General features: G+C 43.6%; 5 protein-coding genes across 5 annotated transcripts; 2 read left to right on the forward strand and 3 right to left on the reverse strand.

The window, feature by feature from the left end:
* Nucleotides 1–1,254: 1,254 nt before the first annotated feature.
* On the forward strand, nucleotides 1,255–2,762 carry BDB00DRAFT_516008 (mitochondrial carrier domain-containing protein). The gene is made up of 4 exons (XM_053117686.1): nucleotides 1,255–1,656; nucleotides 1,767–1,852; nucleotides 1,956–2,210; nucleotides 2,326–2,762. The coding sequence occupies exons 1-4, from the start codon at nucleotides 1,359–1,361 to the stop codon at nucleotides 2,593–2,595; spliced, it is 909 nt and encodes a 302-aa protein (XP_052977416.1). The 5' UTR covers nucleotides 1,255–1,358; the 3' UTR covers nucleotides 2,596–2,762.
* Nucleotides 2,763–4,509: 1,747 nt separating this feature from the next.
* BDB00DRAFT_516065 (uncharacterized protein) lies at nucleotides 4,510–5,282 on the reverse strand. The gene has a single exon (XM_053117687.1). The coding sequence runs from the start codon at nucleotides 5,062–5,064 to the stop codon at nucleotides 4,606–4,608; it is 459 nt and encodes a 152-aa protein (XP_052977417.1). The 5' UTR covers nucleotides 5,065–5,282; the 3' UTR covers nucleotides 4,510–4,605.
* A 772-nt stretch (nucleotides 5,283–6,054) lies between these two features.
* On the forward strand, nucleotides 6,055–12,826 carry BDB00DRAFT_834779 (SNF2 family N-terminal domain-containing protein). The gene is made up of 16 exons (XM_053124345.1): nucleotides 6,055–6,594; nucleotides 6,667–6,738; nucleotides 6,827–6,967; nucleotides 7,033–7,164; nucleotides 7,270–7,591; nucleotides 7,680–7,858; nucleotides 7,946–8,026; nucleotides 8,121–8,251; nucleotides 8,330–8,562; nucleotides 8,634–8,797; nucleotides 8,860–8,933; nucleotides 9,015–9,195; nucleotides 9,295–9,611; nucleotides 9,718–10,780; nucleotides 10,840–11,627; nucleotides 11,733–12,826. Exons 1-16 carry the CDS (start codon nucleotides 6,103–6,105, stop codon nucleotides 12,553–12,555), a joined length of 5,193 nt encoding a protein of 1,730 aa, XP_052977418.1. The 5' UTR covers nucleotides 6,055–6,102; the 3' UTR covers nucleotides 12,556–12,826.
* BDB00DRAFT_834781 (major facilitator superfamily domain-containing protein) lies at nucleotides 12,808–14,922 on the reverse strand. The gene is made up of 9 exons (XM_053124346.1): nucleotides 14,842–14,922; nucleotides 14,708–14,770; nucleotides 14,438–14,611; nucleotides 14,250–14,341; nucleotides 14,117–14,140; nucleotides 13,949–14,051; nucleotides 13,815–13,856; nucleotides 13,621–13,754; nucleotides 12,808–13,551 (listed from the first exon to the last, which is right to left on the reverse strand). The coding sequence occupies exons 2-9, from the start codon at nucleotides 14,758–14,760 to the stop codon at nucleotides 12,827–12,829; spliced, it is 1,347 nt and encodes a 448-aa protein (XP_052977419.1). The 5' UTR covers nucleotides 14,761–14,770; nucleotides 14,842–14,922; the 3' UTR covers nucleotides 12,808–12,826.
* Nucleotides 14,923–16,157: 1,235 nt separating this feature from the next.
* On the reverse strand, nucleotides 16,158–18,730 carry BDB00DRAFT_789809 (NPL4 family-domain-containing protein; the record flags this gene model as incomplete). Its single annotated transcript, XM_053120901.1, has 9 exons — nucleotides 16,158–16,324; nucleotides 16,411–16,717; nucleotides 16,793–17,500; nucleotides 17,631–17,870; nucleotides 17,945–17,993; nucleotides 18,057–18,272; nucleotides 18,340–18,461; nucleotides 18,583–18,663; nucleotides 18,728–18,730. 9 exons carry the CDS (start codon nucleotides 18,728–18,730, stop codon nucleotides 16,158–16,160), a joined length of 1,893 nt encoding a protein of 630 aa, XP_052977420.1.
* Nucleotides 18,731–18,851: the final 121 nt, after the last annotated feature.

Raw genomic sequence — 18,851 nt, forward strand, 5'->3', positions numbered from 1 at the left:
CCCTCCTTCTTTTGAATCTCGCATCGATATGCAGGTACCAACAGCAAAGAAGAACGTTCTTTCTGGCCTAATTTTATTATCCGCCGTCGCATTTGCAAAACCATGTCTTCTCACTCGCTACGCTTTACATACTAACAAAAAAGTCGCGTGAGCATCATAATGTACCAATGTTTCGTCTGCGCGTGCTAAGATTCGTCATATTGCGAAGCCCTAAAACGCTGAAACATGAGTAATAAGTTGCTTAGCGACGAATTCGGTAGTATAGCAACCAGGATGATTGCTGGAGAAATTTATACGAAAGATTTTTTAGTAAAGGAGGAAAAGTGGAGCAATGCAGTGTGTGCATGTGCATTCAGGAAATGGCAAAAATAGAACAAGAGGTGCGCTTTCATTTTCATATTTAGCACGGAATCTCTCTCATGTCTTCTTTCTTATGTATCATTGGCTATGATTATGTAAACCATATCATTCCGATGATGATGGTATCAATGCAAGCATTGCAAATGGATATGTAGAGAATGCATTTCTCGATGGTGATGTGTTATAGCGTGCTGTTTTTTTTTTGGCTCCATGTTAATAGTAGCTCTTTAAGCGCCACTTGTCTAATGATACATATCAGTGTGCTTTATGATAGGATAGGAAGGCAGGTACTGACGAATGTTTGCTTTTTCGCTAGATGATCAATCTCATGGACGAAGAAAGGGAGCACAACAGCTGAGCTACTATATAGGCACGATATCCAATACTGTACAGTATCGTGCTATATATGCAGTGTGGCGTTTATAGTGTCGTTGCTGGTCCCGCTCTTTTGCTGCACGGAATTTATACGATATAGTTATGATGAAAGAACAACACCCTTATTTATATACCTTCAATCGAGCAGATTATAAAGGGGAGTTCACAATCAGACTCCTTGTTTTATGATCGGAATTAACCCTCTGTAGTGAATGGGGTTCCTTGTATCTTTCTTATAGCAGTGGTTTGTGGATGATGCAGGAAACATTTGTTGTTGTGTCTGACGGCAATAAGGGCCGATAACAACTGCGGGAACAGTGGCTCTTGAGTAGTAAAGCAGCAGCTGGCATATACCCGCTGTACTACTTGCAGTTGGAGCTTGACGGCGAGAGAGAAGATATATATATACCCCATTTCTGACGCCCGGACCAGGTGTGGGGTGGGCGGAAAAACAGTTTTCCTTGTCCGAACCAGATTATGCGACGTGTGTCGGCTACTAGAGACCTCAGTTTTGACATATGGGCAAATCAAAAAAAGAAAAATAGAAATGTTTCGCTCTCTGTCTCTACCCTCCCTTTTATTCCTTTCCCCCCCCCCTATTTCTTATTTCCTCATAAGTATCAATGAGCACATCCACAAGCACCATTACACGATCGACGCCGTTTTATTTTGGTGGTGTGTCGTCATGCATAGCGGCCATTACGGTCCATCCACTCGACTTGACCAAAGTACGACTGCAGACAATGACAGGCAATGACAAGGTCGGCATGTTGAAAACCATGCTGTCCATTGTTCGGAACGAAGGTCCTTTACGTTTATACGCTGGTCTGTCGGCCAGTATATTTCGACAGGCTACGTATGCAACCGTGCGACTTGGCGTATATGAAAAACTTAAACAGCACATGCTGACAAAGACTGAGAGTAGAGATTTCTCACACAATTTTTTTTTCCATGTTGAGAGATGGAAGGGTCGCTAGTGTCAGTTTATTAAAGATACTGACTGTCATTTTTGGTTTGTTTTGAAATAATAGAACCAAAAGTATGGCAATTGCTTTTGTGCTCGACTACTGCTGGTGCTTTAGGTGGGGCATGCGGTACACCGGGTGATATTGTTAATGTAATAACGCATGTCGATCGATCATCATACCAAAGTGTCTGTTGGGTGTGTGTGTGCGCATGGAAAGGACTAACTTGTGAAAGGGAAATCGATAATATACTAGGTTCGTATGCAGAACGACGGCCAATTGCCTTTAGTTCAAAGACGCAATTACAAAAACGCCGTGGATGGGCTTCTCCGGATCAGTCGCGAGGAGGGTGTGTCATCATTATTTCGAGGCCTAGGTCCCAATGTGAGCCGGGCTATTCTTGTCACATCGGCTCAATGCGTATCTTACGATTTGTTTAAGGATCTTTTGGCTCGACACTCGCCAATGAAGGATGGAATGTCGCTGCATTTTACCGCTAGCGTACTGGCTGTATGTATCATGTAATGGTTTTATTTGTGGGAGGAGTAGATTTGTTTTTTACATATTGGGACTATTCAGATTCTTATACTAATGATATTCTTTTTTTTTTTTTGAATGTCTCAAGGGTCTAGCAGCAACGACAGCATGCTCACCAGCAGATGTCGTCAAGACACGCATCATGTCGACTAGTGCCAAGGACGGCAAAGTATCGTCGCTTTCGGTTGTGGCACAAATGTACAGGACTGAAGGATTAAGGTCTTTTTTCAAAGGTTGGACACCGGCCTTTATACGGTTGGGACCACAGACCATTATTACCTTTGTTGTCCTAGAGCAGTTGAAAACTTGGTATCAGTCATTCCATCACGATAGACCGCTAGTTGCTGCAAAGATTTAAACTACGCTATTTATAACAGCAGCAGCAAGCCTACTATATACACCAGTATAAACCCCACTTTTTCCAATGTTCCTCGTTATTTACGCTTTACTATTACTACTTCTACTATTACTACTGCTATTTCTGTACATAGGTCTCTGTCGCCTGATTAATACATGTCTTTTTCCATCTTTTGTTTCACATACTGACTGCCTGTCAAACTGAGTCATCCTTGCATTATTGTATGCATTGCTTTTTACTTGGAATCTCCGTGACATCCTGTTTCTTTCAGATCAAAGCCTTCGTTTGTTGTTCCTAGTCATCCGAGTCTTAGTCATTCCAAAATAATAGTCAGCCAGTATTTCAATGATGATGATACCATCAAGCGGATAGAAACTTTGGTGCACGTATCAACAACATCATATCATGGAAAGTCGCTGGTGCAATACATAAAAGACGAAAGTAATTGTTTTTGAATGCTTATCAAAACAACTCCAGTAAAACATTCGCTCACATATAGCTGATACGGTAGAGAGGTCATTCAACTATATATCCATATTATTATATTAAATCCACAAAAAGATAGCAGCATTAGTTGTTGCTGCTACTCAAACGCATGTATCATAGCAGTCAACAGCTAGTGTGCTGACATGGCAATAATAATTAGTAGCTTACATACTGATTAGAACAGCAGGTTAAGTACCACCACCTTTCTAGAATAACCTTGAATTATTGCCTTAGTAACCGGAAAGAAGATTACCGATCACCACATCTATATCAATCTAAATTAGAACTCTGTTAGGACAGGACACCAATTCTATGTTTTTGCATTTGCATGTAACGCAACTGTAGCAAGATGTGTGGCCTTGGTATGTATATAGAAAGTTTGAATCAACTATTTAGAAAAACTGCCCACATGTATATGCTTTGCTTATACATTTATATGACAGCGCTGCTGTATGTAGATAGTATCATCAGAGGTGATAGGAAGAATAAGCTAGACCGCGCAAATAGTTAAATGGATCGCATGACCAAGATAGATTGTGCGTAAAATGAAGCTGCTGGATGCAATCACAAAATTCAATACCCGACTGGTTAAAAGTGATCGACGCACTCGACCTTTGCCTTATTAGTCAAGGAATAGGAAGAAAATAAGGGGGGGGGCGGACAAGATGCTGGCGCAAGAAGATTAATAAGGTGGTAGAAAAAAAGAGGTGGATGTGTTGTCACTCTTAAGAAGAAGAAAGAAAAAAGTACTATGCGCTCTAAAGAACAGGAGGCCTTATTGTGATTGTTGGTGATACAGTCTGTTACACCGTTCATCTCTTACTCTCTCCTTGTCTCTTGGAGGAGGATGTAAGTTGCTGACAAAAGGTCGTCTTCTTCCAAAGGAGGACACAAAATAGAGATTTTTCAATCGTCAGGGCAAGAGCTTCTTGGCAATGTTCCAGAAATAATGAACTGCATGGTACTCGTATCAACGCCATATCGTTTATGACTTGAGTCAGGCTTGCTCTCCTTACATAGCAAAAGACGCACAAAAAAAAAGCTTAATAAGAGTACCGTCATCCACATACACGCCAGTGCTTCGTTGTCCTGGCAACTGTATCCTGTGGACATCGACCCGTCACTTGGAAGAACAAAGAAGTAAACATTTCACTCAATTAAGAGGGAAAGGGTAAAGTCTCTCTTTCTCTTCTTTACAATCAATGATTGTTTTCTCTCTCTTTCTTCTTTTTTTTTTTTGGGAGTATTTCCAAATCTTTTTTTGCTCGGGGTTTGTTAGCCAGCGATTCAGAAATCATCCACTGAGCGGAAACTGGCGAAAAAACTCATAAAAAATTGAAGAGAGCGACTATTTTTTTTTGTTTTCCTTCTGGTTCAGTACACTTTGACCTTAACGTCTTCCCCCCCTTCTTCTCTTCACCCTTCTCGCAAAACGGAAACAACAAGGTGTTACTGATTAGGAGCCTTTCTCACACACCCTTTTTTTTTGAGAGAGTGAAAAAAGAAGAACGGCATCATTGCAATTCACACCAGTTGACTTTGGTACGTACGGATGGAGAGATGCGTGAGAGGGTTTGTGTGTATATGTGTGTGGAGGGATGAGTGTGACGAGAGGGGAGAAGGAATCATGATGACATACATGGAAGGTGGTGATCGCGCGCGTTTTTTTATTTTTGGATAAACAGGTGTGGTCTTGATCAAACCTTCCAATTGGCGGGTGGGTGAGGTGAAGGGCGGGGGGGGGGTTATAGAGTGGTGAAAGAGAAGAGAAGAGGGAATGCGAAGCAAAAGAGAGATCGTAACAAGAGAGGGCGGGCCCTGGAATGCAAGTGGCATAAGAAGAGAAAGAGAGGTGGTTTTTTTGACTTTCTGCTGTCGCTCATGGGGGATGCAGAGCAAGAAAGCGGAGCGGAGCATTGGTGGGGCAGGGGTGGTGGAACATGAAGACAGAAGAAGAAGAAGAGAAAGTCGAATGGTGTTCATTCGAGAATGGGAGTGGCATGTGTGTGCCCCAAATCAACAACGACAAAAAAAAAAAAAACATCGCTGACATGTTATTTTTTCTTTTATTTTGGGTCTATTATAGAGGAAACCGTTTTATTCCCGCAACCAGCGTAAGAGCTGCCCCTCTTTGGTCCTCCTCCACCCACCCCCTTGTGCGCGCGCCTCTTACGAAAAAAAATAAACCAGAAACAGCATCGAAGGCCAACAAGTGAAAAAGAACTGCGGGCCGGCTCTCTCGTTTTCCAATTTATATACACAACACAAACACGGCAACTGCAAGCCTTTCTATTCTTGTGATAAGCACTGAACGGGCATATACATTGCTCTCAGTACAGCCAACACAGAGCATTTCTCCAATACGAAAAAACGCCCACTCCCATTTTCTATCGTTTTCCTCGCATCAATCAAGTAACTATGGCCCATCCACAAGACATGTATCAAAAGTTCGTGCCGTCGCCTGGTTACCAAATGACAGGCACTGACCAACAAGCGCCAATGCAACAACAACAGCAACAGATGCCGCAACAGCAACATCCAGGTCTTGGAAACATGCAACCTGGCTACTCGCCTGTCGATGCTTCTGGATATCCAATCCAAATGTATCATCCACAAGCATATCCACAGCAACAGCAGCAACAGCAACAACCCCATCCTCAGCAGGCATCGCCCCACATGAACTATGGCAGCGGCGGCGGCGTCCCTCCACAGGGTATGGGCTACATTTCAAACCAGCAGCAGCAGTTCCAGTCACCGCCCAGTCATATCCAATATCAAAGACCACCCACACCTACACAGCAGCAGCAGCATGGATATCCTGCAGCTGCAATGAACCATCCTGGTATGATGTACAATAATCCTGCTGCCATGATGTCGCCACAAGGCATGCCATCAGCACCACAGGGGATGCCACCACAGGGAATGCGTCCAATGGGTGCAGGAACACCACCATCAGCAGCAGCAGCAGGCAATCCACAGTTCATTAATACCTTTTCTCGACCTTCAAATGGTTATCATCCAATGGCTACCGCTGGTGGTGGTGGTGGTGGTGGTGGTGCTGGCGGTGGGCCTATGCCAATGAATGCCTATCCTCCTCAACACATCCCACAACAGCAATCCCTTCCTCCCCAACAACAACGACAATTCATTCCAGCACAAAACGTCCCTCAACAACATCAATTCCAAATTTCACAACAGCAACAATACCACCATCAACAACAATTGTACCAACAACAACAGCAGCAACGTCAACAACAACCAAGAGCAGCAGCAGCAGCCAGACCCAAACGTCCAACGCGAAATGTGAAAAAGAAGGTCACGTATGACGAATCATCCGACGACGAAGAGGAGGATTTGGCCTTTCTGGAAGAGGAATCTGAACAATCGGAAGAAAGCGAGTTTGAGGATGACGAGCCTGTTGTCAGTTTGAAAAAGAAGGGAAAGAAGGGTCCACAAGCGACGAATGCGACCATTGAACCAGAAGAAGTTGTTGTTATTCCTATTGGAACAAAGGTAAAATGGAAAAATAAAAGACATGTGTTGTACGTTTTTTAGGGGGTTCTAATAATTGAGGTTTCTATTTAGGTGTTTGAGAAAATCCTAGATTATCGTCAGAATGAGGAAACGGATCAAGATGAATTGTTGGTTAAATACAAGGTAATTGGCGCTGGTTGGGGAGAGGGAATAAAAAACGTGGGATTGAATTTGAAGTTGGGGTTCTGATATGTTTATTTGCTGTGTATAGAACATGAGTTTCCATCACGTGGAATGGGTTCCTCTGAAACGCATTGAAGGCGAGCATCTAGGCAAGCATCGTGTCAAGAAGTTCTTGCAAAAGTGGAATCAAGATGGCCAACGTGGCGAAGACTTTAGAGATCATTTGAAGGTGAGTATCCGTGCTATTGTAAGTGTACCTAACGAGGTTAATAACCGATTTTTTTTTTTGGATAGGTGGACCGTGTCATTGATGAGGGTGAGTTGCAAGACCCGGCTTCAGGAGAAACCAAAATCTTCTTCCTTGTCAAATGGAACGGTCTTTTCTATGATGCCAGTACTTGGGAAACAGAAGAGGATTTGCGAAAGGTAAAAGTGAAAATCAAAAAAAGGGATAAGCAAGTTTACATGTATTTTCAAAATGAAGGCTGAAACAAAAAGGACATTTGCTTTTTTTTTTTTTTTTTTGAATAGATCGATGCTCTCAAAATCGACGAGTTCCATCAAAGACGTCAAATCCCGCAAGAAAAACTAGCCAATTCACCACCACGTCCTACGCCCATGACACCATTCCAACACTATGATCAGTCGCCCGATTATCGCTACACCAACGAGCTTCGATCATACCAGTTGGAGGGTCTAAACTGGCTACGCTTCTGTTACCACAACTATCGCTCATGTATCTTGGCCGATGAAATGGGCCTTGGCAAGACCGTACAGTCTGTTGCGCTCCTCAATGACATTTACTACACTTTGGGCATTCGTGGTCCATTCTTGATTGTTGCACCATTATCAAGTAAGTTTTTCAGCCTTTAATGTTTGTTAGAACGCTTGAGGGGGAGGTAATGTCATGGATTGACTTTTTTTTTTTCTTTACGTTCTAGCTGTGCCTCATTGGATTCGTGCATTCAATGCATGGACTGAGCTCAACGTGATCGACTTCCGTGGTAGCAATCATGCACGCAGCTTGATTGTTGAGACGGAGTTTTACTATAAGGATATGCAAGGCGCCATCATCCCCAACCGATACAAGTTTGATGTCCTTGTTACGACTTATGAAATGGTAATCATTGTCCAGAAAATGATGGATGGGGATAAAAGGAGAGGCGATGGTATTAAGCTCTTTCCAAATCTGGAAATTTCAATTTAGGCTTCCGCTGGTGCATCATTGCTACGTGAAGTTCAATGGAAGGCAGGCGTGTTTGATGAAGCCCATCGATTGAAGAACAAGGTAGGTGTTTTCTATATGGGAAGAATCTTGCATGAATTTCCTTGTGGAACGTAATACTAAAAGGATAAGCATGAATCTTTTTTTACACGCACAGCAATCTAAAGTATTGGAAATCCTCAAAACCTTTTACATTGAGCACAAGCTTCTGTTGACGGGTACACCACTGCAAAACAACCTCGACGAACTCTACAGTTTGCTCAACTTTATGCAACCCGAAGTCTTCAAGTATGTGATAACGAGACGGATATCGTTTGTACACGTTCAACTAACCAAACATGTGTCTCTCCTTTACTACCTTGATAGTGATGAGCGACTCTTCTTTGCAGAATTCGGAACACTGCAAACGGCTGCTCAAGTCGAACGTCTGCAGGCATTATTGAAACCAATCATGTTGCGACGTTTCAAGGAAGATGTTGAAAAGACAATTCCTGTCAAGGAAGAAACTGTGATCGAAGTCGAACTGACCAACCCTCAAAAGAAGTGGTACCGAGCGATTCTGGAAAAGAACTTTAGTTTCTTGAAGAAGAATGCCAAGAGTAAGTTTTACTATTTTAAAGAGAATAGTGGACCTTCCCCTCCCCGCTAAAGTTGTGAAATGTTCTACTAGCCAACAAGGAAATGCCACACTTGCGCAACATCATGATGCAGTTACGCAAGTGCTGTATTCATCCGTATCTTTTGGAAGGTGCCGAAGAAGTGATCCTGTCTGAATGTCATGCAAGTGTTCCTCGGGAACAATTCAACTGCTTGGTCCAATCTTCTGGTAAACTGGTAAGTCGAGCCCTCACCCCCTTGAGGAGTCTTGTGATGTACTAAGGATGTTTGTTGCACAGGTGCTGATCGACAAGCTTTTGAGAAAGCTGATCAAAGGCAACCACAAGGTTCTGATTTTCTCCCAGTTTACAAGGTAAGATACAGATCTGTTCTGGGTGTTTTTGGAGGGATTGTACTCTAAATCTGGTTCTTTTTTATTTTGTTTCTTTAAAAGCTGTCTCGATATTTTGGCAGACTATTTACGTGGTCGCAGCTACGCTTACGAGCGGATCGATGGTAGTGTTCCTGGTGATCAACGTCAAGCAGCCATTGATCGTTTCACTACCCTTCCGATCCAAGAGTCATTCGTGTTCTTGTTGTGTACCAGAGCTGGTGGTGTTGGTATCAACTTGACTGTAAGTAGTTTTATTTGCTTTCCAGGTTTTATGTTGGTGTTGTTTTTTGCACGAAAAGATATCTAATGCTTTAAACGACGACAATGTACATTACTATAGGCTGCCGATACGTGTATCATTTTCGACAGCGATTGGAACCCTCAAAACGATTTGCAAGCCCAAGCGCGTTGCCATCGTATCGGTCAAACAAAACCTGTTCAGATCTATCGTCTTATTTGCCGCAACACATATGAAAAAGACATGTTTGATCGTGCCGGTATCAAGTTGGGTCTCGACAAGGCTGTAATGCAACGATCCGGCGTCGCTACTACCGATGATAGCGCTGGCGGCTCGAGCAAGAACGAACTGTCCAAGAAGGAAATTGAAGACTTGTTGAAGAAGGGTGCTTATGGTGCTATGCTCGATGATGAGGCCAGGTACGAGTGAATATATATATATATATATATATATATCTCGGAATGAACTATGTTTATTTACCTCTTTCTTTTTTCATTTTGTCTTTTGGACGGAAAAATTCACTAGTACCAAATTCTGTGAAGAAGATATTGATCAGATTCTCGAGCGACGTACTACCGTTATCCGCCACGAAGGCAATGAAAAGGGTTCCGTTTTTTCAAAGGCTACATTCTCTGCCACCGAAGACAGCGTGAGTGTCGAAATTGACGATCCCGACTTTTGGGAAAAGTGGGCAGCAAAAGCAAACATTGATGCTGCAGAGGAAGTCGACGAGAACAATCTTATTGTGTACGAACCTCGACGAAGACGTACCGTTCAACGCTTTGGTAGCCGTCCTATCGATGGCTCGTACTCATCCAACGACAATGCCGAAGATTCAGATGCGTACGAAGAGGAGCAGGAAAAGACGCGAAAGAAGGACCAAACGCGGGCATGGAGCTTATCGGAAAAGACCAAATACGAGCGCAAGCTCATGATTTATGGCTACGGTCGTTGGGATTTGATGAAGCCCCATTTCCCGCGTCGATCTGAGAAGGATCTGAAATCAGTCACGCGTGCCTTGATGCGCAAGGTTGTGCCTACCATCGAACCCAACAACGAAGAGGATCGCAAGCTGGTGGACGATATCGACCAGATTCTGGAATCCGATTGTCGAGACGAAGTCCGTGGTGATCGCACGGTTCCATATTCGGGTGCTACCAAAAAGCAAATCACCGAGTTTCGGTCATTCCTTGATCAAGCTCCGGCTGAGTACGTTGAACATATCGAGCGTAAAGGTCGTAACTTTTTGTTACGTATCCAAATGCTGTATTTGATCCGCGATAAGATTGTGCCTAAACGTTGGGAGGATGCCAAGGAGTTGACAATTCCCAAGGTTACTGGCTCTGCTCCTGCTCCATGGTGGGGTGATGATGAGGACCGTGATCTCCTGCTCGGGATCTGTAAGCATGGTTACCAACAGTACCTTGCTATGCGCAATGACTCGGAGTTCTGTTTCTATGGCCGCAAATACGACGATAGTCGTGCTGGTTCACTTGAGGATGAGGATTCGGCTCCTATCAGCAACGGCAAGAAGGAGGAAGCGACGCCTGAAGTTGAAGAGAAGGAAGACGAGGATGATGAACGACAGGTAAGAAATCAATCAATTTCATGAGACATTGCATGTACCCTAACATTTCTTTCTATAAGGTCTATGTCTGGCCTTCCAAAGCTGATATTGGTATGCGCTTGCGCCGTATCATTGCTGCCTTCCTCCGTGAACAGGCCAACGATGCCAGAAAGCGCAAGGTCCAAGAAAAAGAGCAAAAGAAGGAACGTGACCGCAAGTCCAGAGCCAAGGAACGTGAATCGCGACAGGCACAAAGAGCGCGTGCCAAGCAGCAAGAAATCTCGAATCGATGGACGAAAAAGAACAAGGCCGACTTTTTGCGTACCATCTTGTCTTTTGGTCTCGAAACGCATCCAGACGAAACCGATGTACAATGGGGTCGTTTCAAGGAAATTGCTGGGCTAGAGAAAAAGACGGACGAGTCGTTGGATCTGTACCTGCAAAAGTTCTTGGCGTCGTGTGAGGAGACGCTGAAACGGCCAAAGCCGGAGCAAGAGAATCAGAAAGCAACGGGTAACCATGACGATGACAACGGCACCGGTGGTGCCAGCGTCAAGGCTGAAGAAGATTCTGCCTCCCCTGAACCATCGCAACAGGTCAAGTCTTTACAAGCAGCTCAAGATAACAACAACAATTTGACAAGCCGTGATTCGAGTGTCGAGCCTCCACAGTCTCCTCCGCCAGCGCAGGATGACAAGCATGCTGGTGAACGCGAAGAGCTTGGTGATGCAGACTTGGTGCCTTATGACAAGGCTCGACGTGCACTGAAGCGTATAGAACAAATGAAGACGATCCGTGAAAAGGTGATGGTTAACCCTGAGCTTGATTCGCTCTTGGCAAATGCTCGCAAGACGTCAGGATTGCCAAAGTAAGTTATTTTTTGTCACGATAGCTATTATCAGTAGTTGTTTCCAGCAAAAAAGAACAACAAGGTGGTTAACCTTGTTTTTTTCTTTGTGTTGGTCTTTTATAGCTGGTGGGAAGTGCCGCGCCATGACAAGGGTCTCCTTCAAGGCATTTGCACGCACGGCATTGGTCGCCACGACTTGTTGATCAACGACCCAGAACTTCCATTTTACGACAGCAAGCAAAAGATCATGGAACAGGACGGTGACATTGGCGTAGGCGAAAATACAGATACTGTCATGGACAAGCTGCAGTGGCCCAAAGATCTAGTCATTGCACGACGTATTGATGCATTATGCGACCTTGTTCTTAACCCGAAATCGCACTCAAAACGATTCAAGGGTGGCCGTAAGCGCAAGGCTCGATTAATATTACCAGCAGGGTCAGGAGGAGGAGGAGGAGCTGAAATGCCAAAGCGATCCTTGAAAGGAGGCAATAACACGACGAACTCCAAATTAAAACTGACTGTCAAGGAGCCAGAAGAAAGCAGTAGTAAGGACACGGGTTACAATAGCAACGACTTGTCTTCTGGTTTGGATTACAGCGACGATAGCGGTGAAGATACGGATACGATTCTGGAAGAAGCAACACAACGGATGCGCAAGCGTTACAAGGGAAACAATGATCATTCTGAACAACAGCAACCATCATCATCAATAGCACCAGCACCAGCACCAGCATCATCATCATCATCACCACCACTACCGAAGCCGCCACAATCATCATCGTCATCACAGCGTCAAGTAGCTTCCTCCGAGTCTTCTGACGAGAAGCATTCTGTGGTCCCTGAAGCCGATATTATATCCGCTGCAGATGATGATGATGACTACTCGACTGATTCTGATGACCAAGACGAAGATGTACACATGCGCGATAATGATGAATTTTAAAGAGACAACACACCCACACACACACACACACACACCCATTGTATCATAGACGACAACTTTTCCAATTGAAACCTTGAAATATAACCCTTTCCCTCCCTCATCCCTTTCTTCCCTCAAACCTAACCCATACACACACACACACGACTTTTTCCTTATAGTAGCTCCACATTCTGTGCTTGTTTTGCGTTTTCCCTTCTTTTTCTTTTATATTTTTCCAAATTATACATATATAAATTTCTCTTTTTCTTTTCTAACAAAAAAAAAAAAAAAACTACAGGACGTAGCGATAATCTGGATGTCTATCGCCAACAAGTTCTCCTCCACCATACTGTGCCAACTGCAACTCCTTTTCGTCTCTCGAAAGCTTTTCCCGTCTTGCATTTTCTCTTGCCAGTCCAAACCGCAAGACCAAAACAGCCACCAATTGTGCCGCGACACACGCACACACAATAGTATTTCCATTCTTGTATTCTGGAGGATCATAATAGATCTGACCGCCAATGATGCCACCGGCCAACCCGATCGAAACAATGGTAGCCGAAGCAATGGCACGTCTTGTCAATCCGCCAAAGTTATTCGTGAACCAGGCCACTTTGGCAGGCACGTTGGCGTAGACGGCAGTGACAACCAAACACGAAGCAGCATAGTGTGCGGCGACACGTTCTTGAGGAACAATAATCAGTATTAGAAAGCCCACGATGCCAACGAGCTCACATCCAACCATGTGGAACGATCGTTCAAAGAAATGATCGGAACTGCGTCCCACGGAAATGGTGGCAATAAATGCCAGAAAGTAAGGAGGTGTTGTCAGGGCCTGTGCTTGTGCGTCTGTCCACTCTCCCATACCAGCAACAATTGAGGGTAGGAATAGAGTGACACCGTGCATAGAGATGGCACCCATCAAATAGATGAAAATGTAAACGTAGAGTTTCCAGTCTTGATATACGGATGCTACCTGCGTCCAGGAAAAGGATTTGTCTTGGCTGGCACCCGCATCTTTTGTTGTAAAGGAACATTAAAAGTTACTTTCATATGAATGTCAATCGAATCATCAACAATCAGTACCTTCAGTCAAGCGCTCAATTTCCAATTGTCGCTCATCCTTGGTTAAAAATTTGGCCGTTTCTGGTTTATCTGGCAAGTACCATCCAGCGAACACGGCGATGAGAATGGACGGTGCTCCTTCAATGATAAATAACCTGTATTGTAACCATACACGGTTTAGTTGTTGTTATCTGCATTTGTTGTTTTCTATTTACCATTGCCAAGTAGCCAGTGTGTGCGTGGGAATTTGACTTATGCTATACAGCAAATGATAGGAGTAGATGCAGCTCATTATCAGAAATGATGGCCCTGATGAAATCTTATACTATGCGTAAAATTTCTGACTTACCCGTATGCTAAAAGCCCACCAAATGCTCCTGCAAGGGATCCACATGAGAAGAATAATCCAACACGTCTTCCGTACTCTTGACGGGTGTACCACAGACTCAGCACTATTCGTTACCGTAGTGTTAAATACGCCATATCCTCGAAATCTATCTTTTAATCGACGACTTACTGTAAATCACACCGGGAAAAAAGCCTAATTGATAATCATAACGGTCAGACATTTATTAAAACACTCTCTTCATTTGATGTTTACTTTTAACGATACGCTTATGGAGGAAAACGAAGATCATTATTATAGTTACCTGCTTCAAAGCACCCTAACAATAAGCGGCATACAACCAATCCAGCGAAATTTTTGGTAGCGGCCATGGCGGTGGCGACTGTACCCCATGCTCTATATGTATTTGGTAAAAAGAAGCTTAAAACACGCAGCAGGGATGATAACAAATGACTAAAAAAAAAGGGGGGGAAAGTATGGGGTAATACTTACACCATCAAAAAAGAAAGCCAAATTGCCGGGCGCCATCTTCGCATAATGATATTTGATGGGACCTGGAAAATAATATATCCCACGAAAAAGATGGAAAGACTCCACTGATATTGGAAATGGTTCATACCGAGGTCGTCCTCCAGACCGCCGAGTTTTGCATTTCCGATATTGGACCTATATATACCCGTTCGTTTCATCGTCGTCGTTAGATTCAAGTATTTTGTACATGAGAGCGGTGAGAGTTTGATAACAGTGATTATAAGTACGCACCGATCCAGAAAGCATAAGAGATACAAAATAGAGAGTAATGGAACAAGTCGCATGTCAAGTTTCCTACAACATTGTGGTATACACTCGAAAATTAGTTTCACATATTTTCATTCTGCTTTGGATGATACACATACCGTAAAAGCGCGGATTTGAGGACTTCTGCCTCAGATGGATCAAGGACTGCTGGCTTGGTGGTGGTAGTAGTAGTAGTAGTAAGAGCAGTAGCCACAGCATTATCAAGGTTTGTTTTCTCATCTGTTTCTATAACAATACTGTCATGTTGTTGCCCTATCATATTCGTAGTGTTCGTCATTATAATACTCTGAGATGATTATAATGAGGAAAGCGAATGAACAAGGGAGAAAAACGGAGGTGAGTAGTAGAAATTAAAGACCTCAACTTTTTCAATTAATTTTATTGCACCTGCATAAATCTTTTTTTTTTCAAGATGTTATCAATCACTCATTTGTAATACCACTCATGTATGGATACAAAAGAGGCAAACAGCAAGAAGAGCTACAGCATCAGAGTTAAGGAGAACAAGCTCGCTGTTATCGTTGTATGCGGCATACATATTCATACACAAGTAGTAGTAGTAGAAGGAGGCATATAGCATATCACTGCACGGCCGTTAACGCTATAGATCAATGAAATGCGGGGGCCAACATCTCATGAGCAGCAGAGAGCAACAGATGCATGAAGCTGGATACAACCATTGGATGCGTTTGATACAGCTTTACTACTACATAACGGGGTTTATGCCAAATATGTTACAAATCCGAAGAGACGCACATAGTTGTCATCAGGCTGGGAAACATGTCTAAACCCGAGTCCCAGTATGTAGAAAGCAGCCCACTTTTCTCTCAAAATGCATGAGATTCTATCACGCAAGATAAAACCCCCTCCCTTTTACCTTTCTTCCATTTTAGTGCTTTTGTTTACACATTCGACCTTTTGGATCAAAGAAGCTCCCAAGGTGCAACCTTTTGCAGCTGACGATACATGTATATTAGTGTGCATAACCAGCTGCAACGACAACAACAACGGCGTACATAACAAAGTTATGCACATATTGTCATGTAAAAACGCATTTTTCTTATGCATCACAAAGAAACTTCCAGGCGCCACCTAAGCTTGACTCACTCTAGCTTTTTCGATTTCGACGGTGCCACTCGAAGAGAAATCATGTACTTTGTACACAGACTGATGCTACTGCTGCAATATAATTAGCTTCAACTGACAGTCAATTCAGCGATGTACACTAGTTTGAACTTTTTCCCACCCCCTCCTTAAACCCATTGTTGCATGGAACAGCCCAGCATTCTATCTGTAAACAAAGCAGGTGTTTACATATGTCTTCCCAGCCATTCGACCATCAATAAGTTTTCTTATATGTATATAAAATTTGCAGAAAAAAAAGTTCTTTGCTGTACCATAGCCCACTCTAATATTATTCTCCCAAAGGCAATCCACACATCTCACAGTTAACGGCTCCACCAGGATTGGCAAAAGTACAATGTCGACACGATATTTCGGTAAACTCGGATGTAGCTGGCGTTGCAGCGCCTGAAGTTGTTGCAGATCGCGTCGATGGAGTGTTGTACCGAACGTTCCCTTCTACAAAGTAGAAACATTTCGTTGTGAATATGGATACAGTGTGTTCTTTTTTGGCTGTATTGAAAGCACAAGGATACAAAACGTACCTGCTTCTTTCAGCAATACTGTCAACGTTTTCCATCCATCCATTGTCTCTAGTATATCTCCTGAAACATCACGCTGTGTTGCGATTTCGCACACCCTGGAAAATTCGGATGGGGTGAGGGTATTCAATGTAGCAAGGAAGCATAAAACATGGAAGTCGGATAATAGTTTTTTGAGTTGTTCATGGTTCGATGCGCTGCTCAAGTATTTGGCAAGAGTACCGACATCTTGGGCGTGTCTATTCTCCACTGCAAAACCTGGAGATGCAACGAAAAGTGGATCTGGCTCATGAGGGAAACCGTTGGTTACCTGTAGTAGGGAAAAAATCAAAGTAAATTATGGATTGCTACTTGAAGGCACACACAAGATACACGAAGAACATACGTTAACCAGCAGATATTCGACCGGGAATGTGGGCTTGGCTGACTGCTTTACAACAACACCGTATTCGTTCTTGAATTTGTAAAATACTTCGGGAACATAGCGCTCATGTGCCACACTATCACGCACACGCATGACAGAGGGCTTGCGGCTAGGCTCAATGATATCTGCTTCTTGCAAAGCAGTGGCGGTTTCCGATACCTGATATGCCTTGACATCAATGTTACCCTCCAAATCGCCCGAGATGACGCATGAAAGGAACTTGGAGCCGTATTTGCCAGTGGCCGAGTGTCTGCATGGGCTGGGATGGCGTTTTTGCATCTCTGCAGCAAAAGCGCATTCGAGCGAGGACAAAAAGTACGAGTCGACGTGGCGTTTGGGGATCACCGTACCCTTTCCTGTGCCGTCATCGATTAGATCGGTAAATACCATGCCAACCAACGAGAGTCCGCACGCTTCTGCAACCTTGTTCACCATGGTTTCCTCCTCGTCCCATGGCAACGCCAGCTTAATGCCATCCACATGATTTTCTTGTGGCGGTTCATAGATCGCCTCCACAACTGCCTTGATGCCAAGGGGAACGTCAAGGTACGGTTCATAACGACCATACAGATAACCAATGCGTTGACATCCTGTGCTACGCCATGAGTTCAAAAAGGTATCCACTAACCCAGCAGATGAAAATTCAATATGATCCACCATACGGTATGTCTATTACGTTTACATTCATCGTATTATCCGCAACAGTTAGAATTCTGTCACCTCTTTACTAAATTTCCGTTGAACCTATTTAAACGTAGTATCACTTCCCCCTCCCACCCCAACTAAATGTAAACATTACCTGTCTCTGTAACGTGATTGCACTTGGCTGACACTTTGTGCAAATACCCTCAGGCCAAGGAGCATGGCCACCAGTACATGGTACTTTGACTTTGTAGTTTGGTTCTTCGAGTGGCGGTAATTGTTTTAAAACTGCTGACGAAGGTGCACTCGTCTGTTTAGCTTGGTCAATTTGTCGAAGATACGCATGGAAGGACATGTGCTTGATTTTGTGCTCTTCTAAATATCGTTGATCATACGGCTAATAGCACAACGTCAATTGAGTATGATTATTCTCGTTTTAAAATCCATCCTCGCTCTTTTTGTTTATGTTACCTCCAAAGGCATACAATAGTCGCACATTGCATTATCACCGTGTCGACAGCTATATAGAAGAATATAAGCAACCAAAAAACCCTGTCAGCAGTTACGGTAAAAACAAACTTACAAATCCGAATCTTTTGGTCTTTTGATAAGTCCACGTTGCTTTTCGAGAAAGTCGTCAACATTATCCTGCTTTACAGACGCAAGATCGTCAATCGGAATATACCCAGAGGCGTCTCTTGGCTGTGGTTGCGCAGGTGCAGAGGAAGAGGACGGAGACGCTGCGGCATCGGTGGTGCTGGTAAGTTCAGGAAACGAGACATAGACTATATCACCGTGCCTAACGATAAATGAGTAAGAATATAAAAAGGGACTGAGTGATACCGTAAGGTTATAATAAAACGTACTTTAGATCAGTTGAGCCAATCGTTTTGTCTTTAAGCTGAACAATAGGCGTTGCTGCATCAGGCTGAGGCTGGTCACCAACTGCAATCGTGTCGGGATTATCAAGTTTTAAAGTAGACGCGATCTGTCCGATTCAATAGCGTTGGCGTGGATCGAGGAAAAGGCAGTGCGTCATGTGTAAGCACCAAGTAGATAGTTATATTAAGCCCAAGATTTGCAAACGCACAAGAAGCAGAAAAGAATACCTTTTGAGCCAAAGAAGCAAAGGTGTCGCTAGGATCGACTTGGATTCGGCTCATGCCTTCCTTTGATCGAATTCGAAGAAGCTACGGCATAATTTCAGCAATGACGATAATCTAATAACTGAGCACTCGCGAATAAAAAGCATACCATGGTTTCTGTAGAAAGTAGCGACAAAACATATGTGATAAATATAAAGCCAAGTAAGTTGGTAGCCGATACTTCAACGGTCCTTCTAAGTAGTGGTAATATGTATACCTTTGTACGTTGGGTC

The sequence above is a fragment of the Zychaea mexicana genome (genome assembly GCF_025766255.1).
Source record: "Zychaea mexicana strain RSA 1403 chromosome Unknown BDB00scaffold_62, whole genome shotgun sequence".
Taxonomy (NCBI): domain Eukaryota; kingdom Fungi; phylum Mucoromycota; class Mucoromycetes; order Mucorales; family Lichtheimiaceae; genus Zychaea; species Zychaea mexicana.